This window comes from Monocercomonoides exilis (assembly GCF_001643675.1).
Source record: "Monocercomonoides exilis strain PA203 chromosome Unknown scaffold16-1735695, whole genome shotgun sequence".
Lineage (NCBI taxonomy): Eukaryota > Preaxostyla > Oxymonadida > Polymastigidae > Monocercomonoides > Monocercomonoides exilis.
Window position 1 is genome coordinate 597,144 of NW_027150561.1, and position 21,674 is coordinate 618,817.

Consider the following 21,674-nt stretch of genomic DNA (forward strand, 5'->3'; position numbering starts at 1 on the left):
ACTCAATTTAATTATAGTTAGTGTTAATAATGGTGGACACTTTCAATAACTGTGGACAGTAGAATTATCTCAACAACCATTGATCGTTGCATTTTGACAATAAACCCAATTATTCCCTCATTGAATATGAACTTATATGAATTGTTTCAATCACACATCAAACACAAAACAATTTTATAAAAAGTATTTTTAGTTTTCGGAGAATCTTATTTCTCCGAAAATAAAATATGTGTCTTTCATTATTCTTGTGAGCAAGTTGTTTCATTTTTTTTTTGACTTCTAAGTTCATATTCAATGAGGGAATAATTGGGTTTATGGTCAAAATGCAACGATCAATGGTTGTTGAGATAATTCCACTGTCCACAGTTATTGAAAGTGTCCACCATTATTAACACCAACCATAATTATTTTTGTTAATTGATTCACCAAAAATAATTCAAATTCGAAAAAGAATAATTCAATTTTGGAATTAATATTTCAATTTCGAAAATTAATAATTCAAATTCGGAAATTAATAATTCAATTTCGTTATTTATTAATTCGATTTCGAAAAAGAATAATTCGATTTCGAAACGTATATTTTTTTGATTTGTGGAATGAATTTCTTGTGTTTGGGGTTTTAAATTCTTTAAATAATAATCTCATCAGCAAATTTTGTTTGTCAATGTTTGAAAATTGATGAATTTTCATTAAAGATTTTTTTATTCATTTAGAATGAAAATATTTAAATTGAAGTTAATTTGAAAAGGAAATAAATACATTTTCATGTTTTAAACCGATATTATTCAAAAATTTGCCAATGAAACAATCACATTATTGTGAAGAAATAATTCAATAATCGTGATTAAATTTTTTTAAATTTTTATTTGGTTATTCAACAGAATGAATTTTTATTAAATTATTATTATTTGAGTGATGATTTTCGAAAATGAAAAAATTTTTTTAAAAAATTGATTTATTGATTGTTGCAATAAAAAAACAGTTCTCTATGAGTAATAAAATTAAATTGGTTAAAAAATAACTTGAACATTTCTGAAATCCATTTTTGAGAAAAATAAAAAATTGCTGATAATAATGAATTTCGAATTCGCATTATTAATTTTCGATTTTGAATTTTTTTTTTTTCGAAGTTGAAATATTAATTCCGAATTCGAATTATTAATTTTCGAAATTGAATTATTAATTACGTAATTGAATTATTCTTGTTCGAATTAGAATTATTTTTGGTGTAACATTTAATAAAATCTTGATTTATGTAAGAAATCTTTTTTTTCAAAAGACCTTTAGGTTTTTGGCATTGTTGTTTGTTAACATCAAAAAGCTGAAAAAGCATTTCATCACCTTTTCCATGCTTATAGAGAATATAAACATTTGGGTGATTTTTTTTGAAATCATAAAAAAAGATCAAAAACCAGAAAAATAAATTCTATAGTGGTATATATTGATCAAAAAGTTTTATTGATAATTCGCTTGTTTTTTGCACTTTATTTCTTAAATGTGTATTTGTTTTATTTATTAATATGAAAAAAAGCATACCTTTTGATTTTTTTGTGAATATGAATATTTTGATTTAGTTTTTTTTAAAATAATTGCAGAAAATATATAAATCGAACTTCAAAAAAAGTTGTAAATTAATAATTGGCAAATTTAAACATTGAAAAGAGAAAGATCATTAAGAAGAACAGAAAAGATGATAACAAAACAAAAATATTGGAATCAATCAAACAATAATAGTTATTTTTCTCGTTTTCCACTTTTCTTTGTATAGCCGATAAATCTCCATTTTTTCATTTGATTCAGAAGCTTCATCAAACGTGAACAGATATAGTGGTGCATGGGATAAATCCAAGTTCAATATTTGGCTCCTCCTCATCAACCAGAATAAAATTGATTTCAGCAATGGGACCGATGCTGATGTCTGTGGAAGAGAAGGACAGATCCCATGTGAAACCATTGAATACACCTTTTATGGCTTCGTTTCCTTCCTCAGTTCAATATTTGTTCCAACTTAAACACTCACATTCAGCTCCAATGGTACCATAATCACTTATAACAATGAATTTTTTAGATTTCCTCATAGTTTCTTTAATCATTTCTTTTATTAATTTTTGATAATTTTCAAATCGTTGAAATATTCATGAACTTTCATCGACTTAACTAATTGGTGCATGTTCCATCACTTGCTTTTAAAAACCCTTGACGTCCACTCAAAAACATATATCTCTTTAATGTTTCCTCTCCCATTTTATCTTCAGCGACTTATTGAAGGCATGTGGCCTTGTGAAATCTCTCAAAAACCATTACTGCAACTGTTTGTTCAAAGAAATCTTTTCCACTCGCTCTTTCAATTTTAGGTGCATTCTTCAGCTTCCAAATGCAAATGGTAAAATCTATCTCTCCTTTTAATCACCCGCTTGGCGGTCTGCTTTTCTCGGATAAACATTGAATTTCTTCGATTTCCATAAACTTAAGATGATATTCAGTGATTGAATGAAGATTCACTCTGCGACCATGAACAGAAATGAAAGATGAGAAACAATGTCGAATTCGAGGGGAGTCGAATAAAAGAGAAGGAGAAGAAGTTACTGCATGCAGTGAAAGTAGAGAAAGTGAGCCAGGAGAAGCAGAATTAGCAGAAAATGGATGTACAGCTTGAGATAAGAGGGAAGGAGAAGATTGTTATTGGACGTTCATGAACAAGGACGAATTTACAAGTGATAAAGTGCAATGAGAAAGAGGAAGAAGAGCAATGTTTGTATTTGCAGCAAAATCAGCATTAGAATCAAAAGGTACAACCAAATTGAGGGCAGGGTATTTCTTCATTAAATCCATTGCCGTTGAATTTTGCAAAGCCGAGAAAGGTGCTAACTTTGAGAACGAAAGCGAAGAAAACAGCTTAGACAGAGCATCTCTTCTTCCAGGAACACTGCTCTGATTGAATGTTCAAATCCCTTTCTCCTTCTGAAACAGCAGAGGCGATCCTTTTCCTGCACCTTTCCTTCCCTTTCTGTGTGTCACTTCTGCTTCCTCTTTGAATGGTAACCAGCCCCTCCACTTCATCCCCATTCCTCTTCTCAACTCCGCCCTGCTCTGCCTCAGCCCGCTCTTCAGCGCACTCATCAGATCCAACCGCGTTCTTGTCTGCCTCGCGTCGACTGCTACATACACAGGCACTTTTCGCATCCTCCACACAAATTGCCCATTTTCCTCGCTTTTGATACGCACATAACGGCAGGGCACATCCAGTTCATCGCTCAAATCTTCCAGGTCAGAATTCGCTAAATCATTCAGCATGCAGTCCAATTTCCGCTCTCTTGTCAAAATTGGCGTTTGGCTTTCTTTCGCCTCTTGTTGCGCCTCGCTTGCCATTTTGTTCACCTTCTGGTTAATCGGTGTACCAGTCTCACGGAATAGAAGAAGTATTCCTTGGATACTGCTGAACAAATTCTTGTCTTTTTCCTCTATCTCCTCCTCTCTTTCTCTTATTTCTCATTCCTCTTTTTCTGTATTTCCTGTTGTTTCATCAGCCGAAGCAGGTTTTCTCTTTGATCATCAGATTCCAATGAATTAAACGTGATCTTCGCTTCTTCATCGTCCACTTTCACTTTCTCTTTCTGAAATTCATCTTGTATCGCCCTTGTCACTTCTTTGTTCAAATCCTTCATCCCCATCACACCCAACGTCGCACCTCCTCCTCCTCCTCCAATTCCTCCTCCTCCAATATCAGGTGACAGCGGAGTTAAAGGTGCGCCAACAGCTCCTCTTCCCATCTCCATCTCTTTGCTGTACACAATCAACGCTCTCCCTCCGACTCCTCTCCATCCGCCGTCCATTCGTTTCCCTCGTGGAAAGTATATCGTTCAAAAGGCCCCTCGTCCTGAAGTATATTGTTTATGTTGTGGAGAAGGAGAAGGAGAAGGTGGGGGAGAGGGAGTTGTTTTTGCTGCTTTTCCGATGAAAAAGGCTCGGACTTTGGCTCATTGGAACGTATTTCGTCTTTTCTGCCGTTTCTTATTGATTCTTAGGTGTTTGTATTCTTTTCTGCTTCCGTTTGATTATCTTTGCTTTTCAAACAACTTCTTTGAGGTTGTTCATTGAATCCTCCAAAATCACTTTTTGATTTTCGTCTTTTCCTTCATCTGTATTGTCTTCAACTTCTTCCTTTTCTCAAGGTTCTTCGTATACCGCTCCACCATCCGAAACTCTGCAAACAACGGCAGCGCCTCAAACGCATCTGGTGACAGAACAAAATATTGTCTTTTCCTTCTTCTTCCGAACTGCTGCCTCATCCTCCTCATCTGCTGCTCTTCGCCTGTCAGAAATCTGTTTCTAGAAGAGCGAAGCAACGAGGAAGAAGAAAATAGTGAAGAGGGCGATGGCCTTGGGGCTACTTCTACTTGTGCACAATGGTTGAGATAGCATTAGCGGAGGAGAGTGTACATTGCTCTTATGCGGCGAGCCATTGCAATCTCAGAGCGATATGGTGATCAAGGGTGGAGAGAGAGATAGGTCATTGCTGGAGAAGATGTGGATGAAGAGGAGGAAGAGGAAGGTAAATGAGAAGGTAATAGCCGATGAAGTGAAAGCAAGGAATCATTGGTCAAAGTCGGAGATGCGCCTGTACAAATTCCAGCAATTGAATGAATCAAAGATGTTTGTGAAGTATTTTGATTATTTTTTCTTTTGTCTTTGTATTCCAGGGACATAAAATGAATTTTGAAGAGTTGCTTCTTGTGGCGGAAGGTTCACAGGAAGAGGCAGATACAGCGCATGTTTTCTTTTGAAGTCTTCGATGATTTCGTCCATTTCTGCTTTTTCGGCTCCTTCTTGTGATGAATTCACTTCTAACTGTTCGTAAAAAGAGGAAGATGAAGATGACAAGTTTTCTAATTTTTCTATCTCGAAGAATTTGACTATTGCTGTTTTTGATGATTACGTTGAAAAAGAAGAAGAAGAAGAAGAAGAAGTCAAAGAATTTGGAGAAGGTGAGGAAGAAGGAAATGATGAAGAAGGAAATGAAGAAAGTGAAGAAGATGAAAGGACGATGAAAATGAAAATTTTTAGTGATTGATAAATCCATGAATAATGTAAAAAATTCCAAGGAATAAGAAGGGAGGTTCCATGTGATGTTTTTTTCCGAATGAAACATTTCATTTAACAAGTTAACTTCGCAACGAGACAAAAACCCAAATTGCAAATATTTTTGCTGATATTCTGTAATTAATCAATAAAGCTTGATTTCTTCAAATCAACTCACTTTCTTTTGTGATTTCCTCTCACATCCCCCTCTTTAATAGAAAATGAAAGAATCTCTCAGCTTTTTTTTCCTTTGTTATTTTCCTCTTCAATTCAACCCACAAAATCATCAGAAAATATCAATCCCTTCCTTTTCTTCATCTTTCCCATTCTCTTCCAAAAAATCTTTTCTTCTTAAAAAAAAACCCTTCTTTCAAGTCTTTCAACATTTCTCAGTTTTCCTCTTCTGTCCCGCTTTTGCCCTCTTTTCTTTCTTTTCAAAATCCATTTTTCCAATCAACAACAAACACATCCCTCATAATCTCCAATCACTTCTCTATATATTTACTATATTATCTTCTCCAAATCTCCACCCACTCTTCCCCACCCCTTTGTCTTAGAATTTCTTTCATTCAAAAACCCCTCTCGAAACATTAACATTCCAAAAAATACTCAACTCCCACCCTCTTACACAAATAACACACTTCCATCTCTTCTCTGCCCCATATCCCTCCTGTGCTTGGAGTTGATGAGATAAACCTCAAATATTGATTTGTGTATTTGAAAATATTATAAAAGGAGATGATCATGCCAAAAACAGAAAAAACACATCTGCACATTTACAGCGCTGTGGGTGAGCTGAAAAGACCCTCCAGTGAGATATACAATGTATTTTGTGGAGGAGGCTGCGATGTTGTAATTTGACCTTTCTGAGACTGAAATAAAGAGATTGATTTATTTTTGGAATGATGATGGCTGTGGAAATGAGTGTGCTTGGCGAAAAACGGTCAAAGCTCAGTTTGGTATTTATTTATTTTTCTTTATATGAATATTTATCTGTTGACTGTTTTTGTGTTGTTTTCATGGCAGGAGGCGGAAAGGAATGAAAATGAATGAAATGTTTATATTTCGTTATGCAGGGTGGCTATCGAGTTGGGAGAGCGAATTCATATGGAAAGTGCACATGGTTGAGAGATCTGGATGGAAATGAGATGTCAAATTCTTGGAAAAAGGAGTTTCTGGATGATAACCGTGAAATTGACAAGAAACAAAAATTTTGCATTTTTCGAAAGAGGAAGATAACAAAACAGTTGAAAGAGAAGCGAACTTAGCTGATTTGATTTTTATAACTATTAATTGTCGAAAATTGACGATTTCAATAAATATTTTTCGATTTCAACCAATCTTATTTTTTTTTCATTTTCAATCACATTATTTAACAAATTTTTTTTAAAAAATTGATTGATTCCGTATTATTTTTATTGTTTTCATGTTTTATTAACAATTAAGCAAGTGTCTTGTTCTATTTATTTAAGTTTTGATATTTTCAAACAATTTTTTCACTTTTTTTTCAAAATCTGTGAAAAAAACTATTAAAATCAAATTAAAATCAACAAATAATTAATAATAATGATCATTTAAAGTTCAATTTCATGAAATTTCAAATAAAAATTCTCTTATCTACCCCACCCTTAATGAAAATTTTTTATGATCAAACGTCGGAATTTTTTATGATATCAAAAAAAATCACCCATTTGAAAATTCTTTTTTTGCACCTTTATCAGCGGTTAAATTTAAAGAATTCAACCACAATAAATATATTCAACAACTTGAAGACGTTTTGATATTGTTATGAAACTTTGGAAATGTAAAAACTTTTGAAAAAAAGAAAAATTGTTTTGTTAATTATAAATGAAATAATGCAGTATTTTTCTTTTCTTTAATCAAGCGTGTGTAACGCAATATCAGTGAAGAACAAAAGGCGATGCGGAATGAGAATTTGTTTAATAAAAATTTCAACAAAATCTTGATCAAATTAGAAACCATTATTTAACAATTCAATCATATCTTTTTTATTGCATAGTTAGAAATGGCTCAAGAATATGTAAGATATTTATTGATTTTTTAAAACGCACGAGCATTGCGGATTTTCTTTTATGAATATTTTACGTTAACATTGAATTTTCATTTAGGATTACATATTTAAACTTCTGCTTATTGGCAATAGTGGAGTAGGAAAATCTTGCCTTCTTTTACGGTTTTCCGTGTGCACGGAATTATTATTTGGAATTTTGCTTCAATTATTATTGTTTTTGCTTCATTTTTTCCTTCAGGATGACACTTTTTCTCCGACTTATGTTGCTTCAATTGGAGTGGATTTTGTGTGTTTTTTTATATCTTTCTTGTAATAATTCATATTTATTTCGATAATTCGTTAAAATATTTCAACATAACGAAAACAATAGAAAATAAGGACAATTTCCATTGGAGGAAAAACTATCAAATTACACTTGGTTTTTATAACTTTTTTGTTTTATTGTTTATGTTCATAACAATGCATGCAATTTAGTGGGATACTGCTGGTCAAGATCGTTTTAGAACGATTATTTCTCAATATTACAGAGGAGCAAATGGAATTATAATTGTTTATGATGTGACGAATAGAGACTCGTTCAATTCCATACAGTCTTGGCTGAACGAAATAGAAACATTTGGGTGCGAAAAAGTGTCCCGCCTCATTGTTGGAAACAAATCAGATCTTAATTCAAAGAGAGTGATTCCTTTTACACTTGGAAAGGTGGGTTCTTCATTAAATACCAATATTTTCAAAGATATTTTAAAATAATTGTATTTAATATCATCAAATACATTCTTCTTCTTCTTCTTATTTTGTTTTTTTTCTTTTGTTGTTTATAGCAACTTGCTGATTCTGTGGGTATTCCATTTTTGGAAACTTCAGCAAAGACTTCCATGAATGTTGAAGCTGCATTTGAAACGTTTGCTATTTATATTTAATGTTTTATTTCACATTTTCCGCTTGAAAAAACAAACACATATATTTTTGCAATATCATCTGTTCTATTGCTTTCTTTATGTCTGATTGCACATCAGAATGGTTGAGGAAGTGATGAAAGTTTATGTAACACCAGAAGAAGATAGAAACACTGTTAAACCAGAAAAGCCCCCTGAAGACCTTGGTGAGAACAGTACTTCAGGAGGCTGCTCATGCTAAGTGCAAATAGCAGCAGACATAAGTTAAGTTTGTTTGCATCTTTGCAAAAATGTTGATTGAGATAAAAGGACTGATTATTTTTTATGTAACTTTTTTTAGATGAAAATTCAGTCATTTTTTAACAAATCAAAGGATATTTCAGCATTGCAATGAAAAGTGTGAGCTTCTTTCAAAAACTTTTCATTCTATTTTCTTTTCTTTAATTTAGAAAAATTCAAATATACATAAACTTTCTTATTCACTTTGCGCTTTTTGGAATGTGTTAATCTTTTTGACTCTTTCTGCATGCTATTTGATGCATCTCTTACATTTTCTTCATGTGTCTATCCTTTTTCTCCATTCTTCACACAGTTTATTGAAGCAATCCTTTTTTTATCTCGTTTTGATTTTTAGAGAAGTTATTTACAACACTTCAAAACTTTCTTGTCACTCTTTCCAGAATTTGATGTTTGGGATATTATTGATTTTCTTTTTTTCGAGTTGCTTTCGCTTTCTTTTCTCGTAAATAAAAAATTCAAAAATGTCATAAAAGAATCCATTTTTTAAATTCAAAGTGAATATTTTTCTTCAAAAAAGAAAGAAACGATGCTTGTGCGTTGATATGATTATCTTGAAAATACACAAAAATTTACTCAATTTCAATTATTAAATAAAAAAATAGTGAAAAAGGGGTTAAAAAATCTGCAACTTTTATTTCTAGGAATAATCTGCAAAACAATATCAACGTAATAAAAAAAAGTGATGATTACGTCAACGAATTATTTGCTTGTAAAATTCTTCTTCAAACAATGAACACATCTATAAAAGATAAATTTTATTTATCATTTGCAGATAAGTATTTTTCTCAATTGTTTTTTACTCTTGTGATTGATCATTTTCTTGTTCAGAAGGTTGCTCTTGAACTGGCTCATTGTTTGGAATCTGTTCTTCTGAAACAGAATCATATGAAGATGCAACAACTCCACCTGCAATCCATTTAACTTCCACAGGTTCGTTGTGCAAGCTCAGAGGAGATGTACATTCCACAAGTTGCTTCACCTCCACTTCAGACCCAGGTTCCATAAAGGAAGCCTAATTTAAACAAAAAACAAAACGAGAAAATATTTAAAAAAATTTGAGTTATAAATATTAATTATCATACGCAGAAACGAATTGAATGAGGCAATCCAGAAACGAGAACTGGCTGCACAACTGAATTATGATAGAATCTTGCAACACTTGGAGATGAAGTCATATCAACTTCCACTGCAACAACGTCTCCATCTTTCCAATCTTCGCATCCAGCTGTTGCAACTTCATCAACAAACACGTTACCACTTAAAAAATTATTTAAATAAAAATGAAATATTAATAAATAATTAATTGAAAAAAGAAAACATACTTGATCCCACTATATCCCACGCTAACTGTTTTCATATATTTATGTTGTATTTTAAAAAAATTCAAAAATTTGAAATAATAATTAATCATACTCTTGCTAGAGCCAGGCGAATAAAACGAAGGAACATCAGCCTCTGCATCAACAATACCAATGACTATTATATTATAAAACAATACGTGTGAAATTAATTAGGAATAAAAAATCCGTACATCTATCGACATTTGAAGATGAAAAAACAAATTCACAGCGCCAGATTCCAGAGCTTATTATTTTGTTAACGCAAATAGTAGATGAATTTATTTTCGTATGCGCAATAACTTTATTTTTGTCAACAGTGAGGATATCAGCGTTTGGCAACAAAAAGTCGATGTCTGCGGAGACATCAACATTTACAACTTGTTTTGTAGATGAACCATTTCCTTCATCAACTTTTAGTTCAGAAATATTAGAAAAATCGAAAAGCATAAAGAGAAAAAATAAATTCGAACCTTTTTGCTTCTTTGAACAGCAACAACCCATTCGGCAGTTGAAAAATAATTAACAATGGGCTTTGTGATCGTCTGGTACATAATTAGCTAGAATATTGGGCTACCCATTAAAAAAATTGAAAAATGATTCCTCACGCTTGTGACAATTGCAGAAAGAAGTTTGCGTTAATGAATTTCAAATTATGTTTTATTCTATTAATTGCATGTTCATTTTTATTTTTTAGAAAAATTAAATGCGATGGGTATAGTTTCACATTTTTTAGAATATTTAAATATTTCCAAATAAAATAATGAAAAATTTAATATTATTTTATGTTGTTTTGTTTTATTTTAATTTTTTATAAATTATTTTAGAAAGCAACCATGTATGAATTGCCACAACCGTTCTATTGAATGCACCTATAAGGCACCTCTAAAAAAACGAATCCCTGCAGGTATAACCTTGATAATTACCAATTTGCTTCAAGATTTTTTTTGAATTATGAATATTATGAAATATAGGAGCAAAAAGCAAAGCATACTCCAAATACGCTTCAAAATATCCTGTTAAACCAAAAGGTCGTTCAATCGTCACAAATAGGCAAGATACAACATTTGTTTCAACTAATGTTGCACGCACAATTCCAAAGGCTATTAACTCTGATTATCTATCTTCTGACCCTGCGCGAGTTTCATCTGCATTTCCTGATCCAACTTCATCGCAAATCCCTTCATTTCATAATCCTCTTTATCACAGTCATAAATTTCCACGTGGAGATCAGCATACTGGAGTCACTCCATCTGCACCATCAATGACATCATCATCTTTTAATTCTTCTGTTATGTCTTCAACTCATAACTCCTCTACAAGTCATTCTCAACATATTCAAGGGTTCTCATCGGAAAACTCAAATATATCAATAAATCCTACTACTCAAGCTCCACCACTCTCTTTATTTTTACCATCATCCTTGCCTCCATCGTCCGTTTCACAATTTCCTCGAAAAACATCTTCTTATCCATCAACACAATTCTCGATGCCTGACAAGTATGTTCCATCTTCATCACGTGGAAGTGAAAGTGCTTCAACTCCAGCTTCATTTCCTTCAGTTAGTTCGAGATATTCATCTCTATCTTTCCCCCCTTTGTCACCTGCCTCACGAGAATTGGACAATGACCCTCTTCGAAATAGCAGTTCAAGAAGCTCAAGAAGCAATCCAGAGTTTTCTGGTTCAAGTGATTCTATTTATCGCAGTGACGATTCACCACGTGCACTTGAAGAAGACGCACTGTACAAAACAGCACTGAGACGGGAGAGACACGAAGAGAGGATGCGCCGCAGAGCCGCTCGGCAGCAGCAAAGATTCCGGCCTCTCTATGAAATGAACTCTGCCTCATCACAAAGTGAAGGCGAACAATTTGCTTCAAAAAGAGGCAAAGGAAAAAGATGGGTCTTTGGCAATGAGGAGCCGTACAACCCATTTCCATCTGCTTCTCGTTGTCGTACATTTGTTCCACTTCCTCTTCCCACCCAGCAGTTTTCACCAGTAACACAGTCAGATTCTTCTCTTTCAGCATCAACCACAACAACCACTGCACCAGCATTTCCACAATCATCATCTTCTTCTGCTTCAATTTCTTCTTCTTCAACTTCTTCATTTAATCCAACTTCCCCCACAAAATTAACAGACGCATGCTCATCTTGCCTGTCCCAAGCGTTTCTGCGGAACTCTGCCTCTGTCTTCGACATCAACGTCCCTTTCATTGAAATCGGACCCAACAAGCTGCTTTATTTGGAAGTGTACCGCAAGTTCATCAACCCACTGCTGGGCATACACGGAGACGATCTGTCGTATTTTGCTCATTTTCCATTCAACGCACGAGAGGTGATGATGCAGGCGAAGCTGATGGAAAAACGTGAGAAAGAAAGAGAAAGAGTCGATTTTGGGGGAAAGGCGAAGGGGAAAGCAAGAGCGAAAGCGAAAGGGAAAGGCAAAGCTTGCTGTGAAACCAGCCAAGGGCCAACACATTCATTCCCAGAAAACGAAGCAAACGACAGAAAATTCATGTTCCCTTCAGCATCAGCACAAGCATCGTCATTCTCATCAGGTGCGAATCCTTCTCTTGCCACTGTGTCACCTGCACTCTCTCCTGCGCGTCTGAGCCGTGTGGAGCATCTTGTGCTGCATCTGGTGGATGCGCTGCACCTGCAGTTCTACTCCATCATCGCCATCGCTGCGCTCCTCATCGGCCACAACCACACCGCTGCTGTGTGTGTGAGGCAGGCGCGCGTGCTGAGTGCTGTTCTGACCGACGTCGAGGGGAACATTCGGCCGCAGATGAAGCATTTGAACGACAGAATCACAAACAACATGGCGCGCATGCGGGAGCTGGCGAAGTGGATCGACAGGCATCTCCCGCTCCTTAGCTCTGCCTCCGCCGAGGAAATAGCAGCAAATTTCGCAGAGGCTTCTTTAGAGAACAAAGAATTCCTCACTCAGAAGTTAGACTCGAAGAACTCCTGTCTGTCGGCATCTGACCGCTTTGCACGCACGCTGCGCAAGAGAGCGTCTGTTCTGTTTCGGCTGCTGTCTTCCTCTGCCGTGTCTTCCTTTGTCGACTCGCTGACCATCTCGTATTGTGTCTCCCGTGCCGTCACACTCACCCAGCCAGAGCTGCTGGAGGTGTGCTTCATCATCGAACACACCCGCGGGCTGCTGCTTCTCTCGCGCCTGTTCAACACACACCCGTCTCGGCGCTCTCTTTCTCTGCTGAAGTCAGCAGAGAACTTCTTCGACACGCAGTGGATGCGAACAGTGCTGTATGGAGAGACTTCACAGCTGCACCAACTGGCACTGCACCCATCACAGCCTATTCAATACTCCCCTCTGACAGATGGTGTGTCGAAGGCGCTGAAGTGGATGGCAGAGATGATGAAGGAGCTGACGGAGGATGAAGAGGGGAGACTGAGGGAGAGGGAGAAGGAGAGAGAGAGGGATAATGGGGAGGAAGAGAGTGTAGGAAAGGAAGAGAAGGAAGAGAAAGAGAAGAGAATGGAAAAAGATGACGAGAAAGAGAAGAAGAATGATGAAAATGATAAGACAAAGATGGAAGCTACAGATGAAGATGAAAGAAATGATGGCACCAAACATACATCTTCTGCAGAGCAAAAGAACACAAGTGAAAACGAAGCGAAAAATGATATTCCAACAAACAGCAAAGAAGAAACCAAAGTTTGCACATCAAATGCAGATGCTTTTGATTCAGTCCACACAAGCACTTTGATGGAATCAGCAGCACACAAAGCTAAATACGAGTTCAACGACGATGACCTCAAAGCAATGACGCTTCTGATGGATGCTGTTAACAATGCCCTGGATGATAAAAGTACAAAACAGAAAACTTCCTCTTCCTCTTCTTCCTCTTCATCGTCTTCTTCTCCTCTCCCTTATCCATACAACGAATCCCAGCCATATTTTCTCTTCCGAAATAACCAAAATCTGTCTGCAATGGATCTCTTCATCAATTCTTCTCGCATTCTCTCAAACTTCCGATGCCAGCGATGTTATCAGCTTAGCAGTTCATCGCAGAATAATTGTACTTCAGCTTCATCATCTTCCACTTTCACATCATCAGACCCCTCTTCCTCTTCCTCTTCCTCTTCCTCTTCTAATAATAATCCTCCTTCATCGTCATCACCTTCTTCTTCTGATTCTGTCTCTTCTGATTCACTTCACTCGTATCGCGTGGTGACTGAGCCAACACCTATTTCCCATTCAACTTCATTTTATGAGTCAATTCTTGGCTTCTCTCAAACGCTATCTGCGCTGCTGATGGCTGCACTGGACAGAATTGTGCCGACTCCCTCGCCAGCCAGCCGTTCGTCGTCTGCTGCTTTTCTTTTTGCCTCTGCGTCTCATAATGCTGCTGCTTCTGTGCCTTCTCCTTCATTGCCTCTCTCTTCAACCGCATCTTCGTCGCAATCTCCAAATTCTTCATTGCCTTCTTCTTCTTCTTCCTCTTCCTCCTCTTTATCCAACACAACACCGCATCCCCAGTCTTCTCCTTTCTTCGTGCTGAACACCTCACAAGTCGCCCCGACTCTTCAGTTGCTCGACTCCCCCTTTGCATTCACCGCTGCTTCTGCGCCCTCATTCTCTGTTCAGCAGAGCATCCACCACCCAATTTCCTCTTTGATCAACATCAGCTCCATTTTGACAACTTCTTCGCTGTTCCATGCATCGCTAGACAACTTGGCACAGACGGTGTCTAATGATCTTGCTAATCTTGTGAATCGAGTTGCTTCTTCTTCTTCATCTTCTTATCCCTCTTCCACCACTTCATCCACTTCATCCACAACAACAACAACAACAACAACAACAACAACAACAACAACAACATCTTCTTCTTCCTCCTCCTCCTCATCGTCGTCATCTTGGCTGTATCGAGCAGTCACTGAGCCCTTCATCAAGACGCCAAACGCATCTCTCACTTCAACCTCGCAGCTGATCCGCCCAATTGCCCAGCGTCTGTCCTCATTTGGCGGGTCGCTCCTGCGCCAAGTGTCAGCTGCAGCTGTTTCGCATTCTTTGCGCACACCACACAACCCTCATCAGTTTAACAGGCCTCTTCAGCTGGAATACTCCTCTCATACAAAACATTATCATGCTCAGGGAAATCCTGCGTTCAGTCTCAATCAGTTTGGGCATATGCAGAATGAAAAACAATATCAGCATCATAATCAACAACAAACGAGTTCTTTTGGCATTTCACCTTCAGCAACGATGTCACTATCTCCTTCGCACACAGCTTCACAAACGCAAATCTCTTCGACGCCTTCTTCGCAGCAGGAGATGTTTGTGAGGATGGTGCGGTTCATCCAAACAAAACACTCGTTTTCATTAGACGACATTTCACACTCCTCAAATGAATCATCTCCTTCATCCATTTTCTCTTCTTCTTCATCATCTTCTGCTTCTTCTTCTGCTTCTTCATATCAGCAAGCATCATTGCCTTATTTGCACACGCCCAAAAGCAACAGAATGTTCTCAGATGATTTTCCAAGTCATTCAGTGAACAACTGCCAAATGATATCTCCTCTGCCTCATTCTTCATTTCAGCCACTGACAACTTCAACTTTCCCCAAAACATCAACAGAACAAGCAAACACAGCTGTTTCTCCGCAGATGCACTCCCCATCACACACTTCTATGCCACAAGATTTATCTTCACCATTGCCTTCTTCTTCTTCTTCTACTTGTTCGATGAATTCCTCTTTACAATCACTTCCTGCTTCCTCACAAACACCTCCTCCAAATTCCATTTCATTACAGTCAAAAGAACATTCTCCTGATTCATCAGATCTTTCTCCTTCAGCCACATCGCCTTCATCTGATTCCATTTCATCACTTCCATCTGCTCTGTCTTCAGCAACTTCTTCTTCTTCTTCACCATCATCATCCACTTCATCTTCTGCTGTATCCACACCAAACACTTCGTCTCTCCAACACAATCCTCCATACAACACCCTCGATCTCCTCTCCTCTTCTCTCCCATCATTCGCCCAATCTGCCTTGCACTCAGCCACACTCTTCCACTCTCTTTCTCTCCAAACACAGTCATCCATCAGACAGCGCTTAACTGCTGCTCTGCACGCCACCCACTTCCTCTTCGTATCTCTTCTTCCTGTTGCCTCTCTGCTCACCACATCTGCCATTCCTTACGATTACTTCCCGTTCGACGTTATCCGACTTCCCACCACGCACAGCATAGCGCTTCTCCGCTCGCTCAGCCATTTTGACTCGGTTCTCGCAGAATGTGGTGGAAGAAGGAGAGAATGTGTGGCTGCTGTGGTAGAGGAGAAAGGGAACGCGGAGCAGGAAAGATTCAGAAGCAACACCAATGACAACAGCTGGAATGGAGGATGGCAGGCACATGAACCAGAACTGGTGTCGTGTGTTGTTGATGCGAAGGAACAGAACATGAGTTGTTTGACTTCATCTGGCAATTCTGAAGGCAATCAGAACATTTTCATCAAGGACGCAAGAAGAAAGGCAGGAAAGCCACCATCTTTTCATTTGACTGATTCAATTGCTCCACTTATACTTCCTCCGAACGAGGTGGCCACTGCAATGCTCAGCTTTTTCAGTTTTGATAATCCAAAAAAATTGGAAAAAGAGGCAGAAAAGAAGGTTGAAGATGGAAAAGTTATGGAAAAAATGGAAGATAAAACGATATTTGATTCAAAAATTTCGTCTTCGAATAGCTCATCATTGCTTTCCACATCCTCTTCTATTTCTTCTGTTTCTGCTTTGAAATCAGAAGACACCTCTATTTCAACCTCATCCAATGATCATTCGGAAATTTCATTTAATGAACAATCTCTGAAGCCATCTTCACCTTCTCAAACATCACCAAAAAAACCAATCGGCTCTCCAGCTCATCTTTTATCTTCTTCTTCCTCTTCTTCTGCTGCTACTTCTTCTGCTTCGGCTCCTCTTTCATTCTGCTGCCCATGCGGCTGCACTGTGACAGACGGGAAAGACGTGTATCTGAGCTGCATTGTGGAGTCGTTCATTCCACCGCCTCTTTCTCAAAGTGCTTTGAACCAAATGGGACAGGGAATCAGCATTCCGTTGGATGAAGAGTGTTTGAGTGAAAAAATTGACTCTGCTAAAAATGAAGTGAATATTAAAGCAGACAAGAATACATCTTCAAATTTGACGGAGAAAGTTAAGACTGATAATTCAGAATTGGCAAAAGAAACGATAACTAATCCATCAACAGCTGAAATACAATCATCATTCCCTGCTTCTGCTCAACTTCCTGATACTGCTGATGAAAAGAAAATTCAAACGTCGTCTTCTGTCTCTTCAGCTTCACATATTAAAAGCGATGAAAACCCTTCAATTCAACAAAACAATCAAAGTTCTTTTGATTCCTGCAACTCCTCTTCTTCCTCTTTGCCATCGTCCTCATTCACACCCGATCGCTGCCCGTCTCCTCCTGTTCTGACCCTCCATCTGCAGCAGAGCAGGCACAAGCACTGGTCTCCAGCCACACGCACGCCAGCTGAGTTGATGCTGCAGACGCTGAAGGGCCATTCTGTGCCCAGCAATGCTTTGTTCCCGCTCGTTGCAGTGAATGAAGTGACGAAGTTTTTTGTGCCAGAAGAGGAAGAAGAAGACGAGGAGGATGAAGAAGATGAAGGAGATGAGGAAGACGAAGAGTTAAAAGTCAAACAACAAGAAAAGGAAATTATTTCAGATCAAACAGAAGATGAAGAAACTTCCACAGCAAATCTTAAAAAAGACAAAGAAGATAAGAATTTGAATGAACCATTTCAATCGTTGCCATCAGATATTTCCTCAGAAAAAAATTCTTTATTATCAACTTCTTCTGGTAATGACTTTTCTCCCTCATCTATTTCAAGCTCAATTTCAACATCAAGCACCACGCAGTTTCCTGTCGTAACTGAATCTATTCAATCACCATCAACACCACCTCAAGCATCTTCACCATCACCTTCTTATCTACGGCGCGATTGCTTCCGCTGTCTTTCGACCATTCTTTCCTCTCTTTCTGCTTCATACAACGAGGCGTTTGCCTCTTCTATTCTTCCGCTTCCCTCGTTTTCGCCTTCTGCTCTCATTTCCTCTTCCACCCTTCCATATGTCACAGCTGCATACATCGCCCATCTATCTGTTGCAGCTTTTTGCCTCTCAACATTCAAATCATCTGAACATTCGGCCATTTCTTCTTCTTTGAACTCATCCCCTGCCAAGTCTTTCACACACAAACAGATTTTTGAGAATCCGCAAAAGCTCAAAAGTGATCGGTCATTTGCAGCGGCTGCACTTCTTGTGGCTAATGAGGCAGTGCGATGGATGATGCAAATGGCTGTTGAGAAAGGTGTCGGATCGTTTGCATTCCATCCACTTTCGTACCATCCAATGACTTTTGTCGCCATCACTTATGGATATCATCTTCGGATGCACTGCAAGGCTGTTGCTCGAACGATTAATCAAAAAGAAAAGAAGGAGGATGATGAAAAGGTGAAAAGTGAGAGAAAAAATATTGATGATATGATAAATGGCACTAATGTCACAGGCAATCCCAATGAAAGCACTTTTGAAAATGGAAGATACCTTCCACAGAATGCAAAAGCAGAAGAAAAAAGCGAGATTGAATGGGAATGGACAGTGAACGATACAAATCTTTTGGAGGAGTCATTCATTCACTACTTCATTCTATTCCAACTTATGCATCTTGTTCGTTCAGATTCTGCAATCCACTATGCGTATCAGTCTTCAATGGAATTTTTCAAGCAGCTCTGTGTGAATTATTCGCAGAGTAATACATCCAATCCAACATCCCAATCTTTGTCTCGCCCTCCTCCGCCATTGTTTCTTCCTCCTCTGCTTATTCAGACAGTAAAATTCTTTTTGAACCATTGTGCACACTTTCCAAACATTGCCAGACGATACCCAGCACAATGGGTTGACACAACGCCTCTAAATGCTTGCAGAATAGTGCCAGTGCATCTCAGTGGAAGCCAGGTGTGGAGGGAAGATATTGTTGTTGGTACAGATGAAGGAGAATGGAAGGCATGGCTGAGAGAAAGAGAGAGGCTGGAAAGGAAGCAAAAATGCGAAAGTGCAAAAGAAGAGAGCAGAGAAGAAGAAACAGGAGGAGATGCGAATGAACTTAGAGATAATGAAATTCCTGCGAATGAGGCTGAAGGGAAGTGGAGAGCAAAAGCAAAAGCGAAAGAGCAAGAGAAGGCCAAAGGGAAAGGGAAATGGAAGGAAGCAGGCAAAGGAAAATTATTCTCTGCAAAAGATATAATAGCAGATGATTCAACGAGGAAAAAACGGGAAGCAGCAAGACAGTCAATGGCAGCATCTATTCTGGCAAAGATAGCAGAGACGCGGATGGAGGTGGAAGGAGAGGAGATTAACGACTTGGCACAAAGAGAAAATGGGATGAATGGAGAAGAGGAAGAGGAAGAGGAAGAAGAGAATGATGATGAGGGGGAGGAAGAAGGAGAAGAAAGTGCATCAGATAGAGATACTAATGGAAAGCTTAGCAAAGATATAGATATGAATGATGATGCAAACGAAGGCAATCTGAGTGGAAATGGCGATGGAGATTCTAAAGTGAATTTCTTACAGAAGAAGAAAAGGAGGAGGCGGAGAGCCGAAGTGAGTTGGGATGATCTTCAAACATTTGAGAGAAAGGATAAAAGGATGAGAATTGAATCAGAGGTAGACAATGAAGAAGATCGTGACAGCAGCAACTCAAACAAAGCGAGAACATATATGAGATATGAATCATTAAATAACAGAAAAACCCCATCATCACCAGACATGTCCGAAGATTCAGAGGGTTCTTCGCTTGATTTTCTTTCGGATTTGGAAGATGACGAATCAAAGATTGAAAGCAACTCAGCTATTGATCGCTCTAATATTCATAATGAAGGAATAATCTTTGAAGCAGAAAGAACAGTTGGAAGAGGAAGAGGAAGGGGTAGAGGTAGAGGCAGAGGCAGAGGAAGAGGAAGAGGTGCTTCTGCAGTTCGTCCTTCTCCTCTTTCGCATTCCGAGACAGTGGAGGCAACCATTGCTCCAGCCACGCGAGGAAGAAGAGGGAGAAAAAGAAGAAGTGAAGTTTATGAGCAAAGCGATTCTGAGGCAAGCACTCCATCTTCTCGTTCTTCTTCTTATTCTTCTCATTCATCTTCAGTATCTTCTCATTCATCCTTTGAATCATCTGAAGGTGTCGACGAAATATTGGAATCTCTTCCTCCAGAGAGCAAACCACAACAGCAGCCACAAATTATGTTTCATGAAGAGCATCAATCACCAAATGATGTTTCCTATGCACCCTCTTTAGTTTCTCCTTCATCCTCATCTTCTTCAACGTCGAAGACAGATATCACACTGATATCTGCTCCTGCACCAATAACTATCCCATCTTCTCCTTCTCCATCAACATCATTTTTGTCTCCATCAGTTACAAACAGACTTCCTAACAGTTCTTCTCAATCATTCCGAATGCCAATTAATTCAAATGGGAAGGGTTCAACACAGTTAATTGAATCTTATCCTTCTTCTTTTCAATCCAATTCATCAACACCTTTGTCGAACCTTCACTCTAATGCATCAGCATCGGTCTATGCTCCTTTATCATCTCAGTCATCTTCCTATCTCCAGAACACTTTCCAGAAAAGTGCCCCGTTTGGTTCGATGGCTCTTCCTTCTCCGTTCATCATGTCTTCTGGCGCAAACAAACAAAGTCAACACTCAGCTCTTCTCAACATGGCAGGACAATCTTCTCAGCAGCCACTACTCCCAGGAGAAGATACAGTTCATTCGCCAACAAATTACACACTCTCTTCGTCTTCTGGTCAGATTCCATCAAATTTAACTGGTACTTCTTCTTCTTCTTCAACTCCCTCTTCTTTCCAAGCAAAGCATCAAGATCCCTCAATCTTGCATAATTTCACTCCTTTTGTGTCTTCAACAGTAATCCCTACATTTTCATTGACTTCATCATCATTATCAACTAGTCTTTCATCACCAATGCCTAATCCTATTGACCCGCCACCGTCAATGGGCTGGGGAATTTTGGACAATGCTGCAAATACATCTTCGTCGTCTTCTGACTCTTTTACAATGCCTATACCATCTTCATCTTCAACTCAATCTTCTTCATCGTTATCTATTGGATCTAATCTATATACTACAAATTCATCTTCATCTCCGTTTGTTTCATATTCAAATAGCGATCCTGACTCTTTCTCTTCAACCTTTGAAACAACGGATGAGCTTGGTAACTTTTCAACTGAAGGTTCACTTAGTCCAACATTTTCTATTTCCACAAATTTTGTTCCTGATGATTTTTCTCATTTCTTCACATCTTCATATGACTTGTATGGATCGTAGGTAATGATATATATTGCTGTGTGAAGAATGTCAACATAACTAACATGAAGAGGTTGCATTTCATCCATAATTTCAAAGTGCTTGAAAACTTTAATTAATAATTGATCTGGATTTCGAGTTTATACGTTATGCTTATAATATGAACTCCAAAAATATGTTTTATAAAAGCGTATGAAGTTTTTTTTTTTAATTTTGATCAATAACAGGAAATTTTTTATTTCAAACTTTTTTCAAAGACTTTTTCTTTATATTTTAAGATTTTGAAAACCTCAAGCTTAAAAATTTCCACAGCATCAAAAATTTGTTGGTTACGATATTTTTGTTTTTATGTAATAATATTTTCAAACAGGGTTATCTTTTTGTTGGTACTTTTTTCTTTATTACCGCTATGTTTTTTTGAAATGAAAAAAGTTCAAAACACATCAAAAAAATTCAAAACTCAAATAAATGACTCTTTTCACTTTTTCTTTTTTTCTTTTTTTCTTTCTTTTTTTTTTATTTGCTTCGCTTCATTTGGATTAGAAGTGGACAAATTGAATTCAGATTTTCATGTGATTGTTTTCTATAGGGTGGTCCAAAATATTTTGTTAAAATTATTAAATATGGAATAAAAATTTATATTTAAAAACATT

At 37.6% G+C, this 21,674-nt stretch overlaps 6 protein-coding genes across 6 annotated transcripts; 3 read left to right on the top strand and 3 right to left on the bottom strand.

Moving 5' to 3' along the window:
- Nucleotides 1–2,943: 2,943 nt before the first annotated feature.
- MONOS_9030 (uncharacterized protein) lies at nucleotides 2,944–3,369 on the bottom strand (the record flags this gene model as incomplete). Its single annotated transcript, XM_067879491.1, has 1 exon — nucleotides 2,944–3,369. The coding sequence occupies one exon, from the start codon at nucleotides 3,367–3,369 to the stop codon at nucleotides 2,944–2,946; it is 426 nt and encodes a 141-aa protein (XP_067729562.1).
- A 113-nt stretch (nucleotides 3,370–3,482) lies between these two features.
- MONOS_9031 (uncharacterized protein) lies at nucleotides 3,483–3,833 on the bottom strand (the record flags this gene model as incomplete). The annotated part of the gene is made up of 1 exon (XM_067879492.1): nucleotides 3,483–3,833. One exon carries the CDS (start codon nucleotides 3,831–3,833, stop codon nucleotides 3,483–3,485), a length of 351 nt encoding a protein of 116 aa, XP_067729563.1.
- Nucleotides 3,834–3,954: 121 nt separating this feature from the next.
- MONOS_9032 (uncharacterized protein) lies at nucleotides 3,955–4,419 on the top strand (the record flags this gene model as incomplete). Its single annotated transcript, XM_067879493.1, has 2 exons — nucleotides 3,955–4,025; nucleotides 4,173–4,419. 2 exons carry the CDS (start codon nucleotides 3,955–3,957, stop codon nucleotides 4,417–4,419), a joined length of 318 nt encoding a protein of 105 aa, XP_067729564.1.
- A 2,673-nt stretch (nucleotides 4,420–7,092) lies between these two features.
- On the top strand, nucleotides 7,093–8,774 carry MONOS_9033 (Rab1c). Its single transcript, XM_067879494.1, has 9 exons — nucleotides 7,093–7,120; nucleotides 7,209–7,280; nucleotides 7,350–7,397; nucleotides 7,482–7,529; nucleotides 7,586–7,813; nucleotides 7,933–8,012; nucleotides 8,128–8,275; nucleotides 8,348–8,404; nucleotides 8,457–8,774. The coding sequence occupies exons 1-7, from the start codon at nucleotides 7,106–7,108 to the stop codon at nucleotides 8,246–8,248; spliced, it is 612 nt and encodes a 203-aa protein (XP_067729565.1). The 5' UTR covers nucleotides 7,093–7,105; the 3' UTR covers nucleotides 8,249–8,275; nucleotides 8,348–8,404; nucleotides 8,457–8,774.
- On the bottom strand, nucleotides 8,772–10,174 carry MONOS_9034 (uncharacterized protein). The gene is made up of 6 exons (XM_067879495.1): nucleotides 10,118–10,174; nucleotides 9,839–10,057; nucleotides 9,721–9,783; nucleotides 9,630–9,654; nucleotides 9,390–9,564; nucleotides 8,772–9,319 (listed from the first exon to the last, which is right to left on the bottom strand). The coding sequence occupies exons 1-6, from the start codon at nucleotides 10,146–10,148 to the stop codon at nucleotides 9,104–9,106; spliced, it is 729 nt and encodes a 242-aa protein (XP_067729566.1). The 5' UTR covers nucleotides 10,149–10,174; the 3' UTR covers nucleotides 8,772–9,103.
- Nucleotides 10,175–10,240: 66 nt separating this feature from the next.
- MONOS_9035 (uncharacterized protein) lies at nucleotides 10,241–21,473 on the top strand (the record flags this gene model as incomplete). The annotated part of the gene is made up of 3 exons (XM_067879496.1): nucleotides 10,241–10,275; nucleotides 10,472–10,551; nucleotides 10,619–21,473. 3 exons carry the CDS (start codon nucleotides 10,241–10,243, stop codon nucleotides 21,040–21,042), a joined length of 10,539 nt encoding a protein of 3,512 aa, XP_067729567.1. The 3' UTR covers nucleotides 21,043–21,473.
- Nucleotides 21,474–21,674: the final 201 nt, after the last annotated feature.

Bases quoted from the DNA above. Each gene is read 5' to 3' on its own strand.
- MONOS_9033 (XM_067879494.1), top strand. The intron at 7,814-7,932 runs GTGGGTTCTTCA...TGTTGTTTATAG, and splicing joins TTCCTTTTACACTTGGAAAG to CAACTTGCTGATTCTGTGGG. The intron at 8,013-8,127 runs GTTTGCTATTTA...ATTGCACATCAG, and splicing joins GTTGAAGCTGCATTTGAAAC to AATGGTTGAGGAAGTGATGA.
- MONOS_9034 (XM_067879495.1), bottom strand. From the start codon at position 10,148: ATGGGTTGTTGCTGTTCAAAGAAGCAAAAAG. The intron at 10,058-10,117 runs GTTCGAATTTAT...CTGAACTAAAAG, and splicing joins CTGTTCAAAGAAGCAAAAAG to TTGATGAAGGAAATGGTTCA. The intron at 9,655-9,720 runs GTATGATTAATT...ATATGAAAACAG, and splicing joins TTCGCCTGGCTCTAGCAAGA to TTAGCGTGGGATATAGTGGG.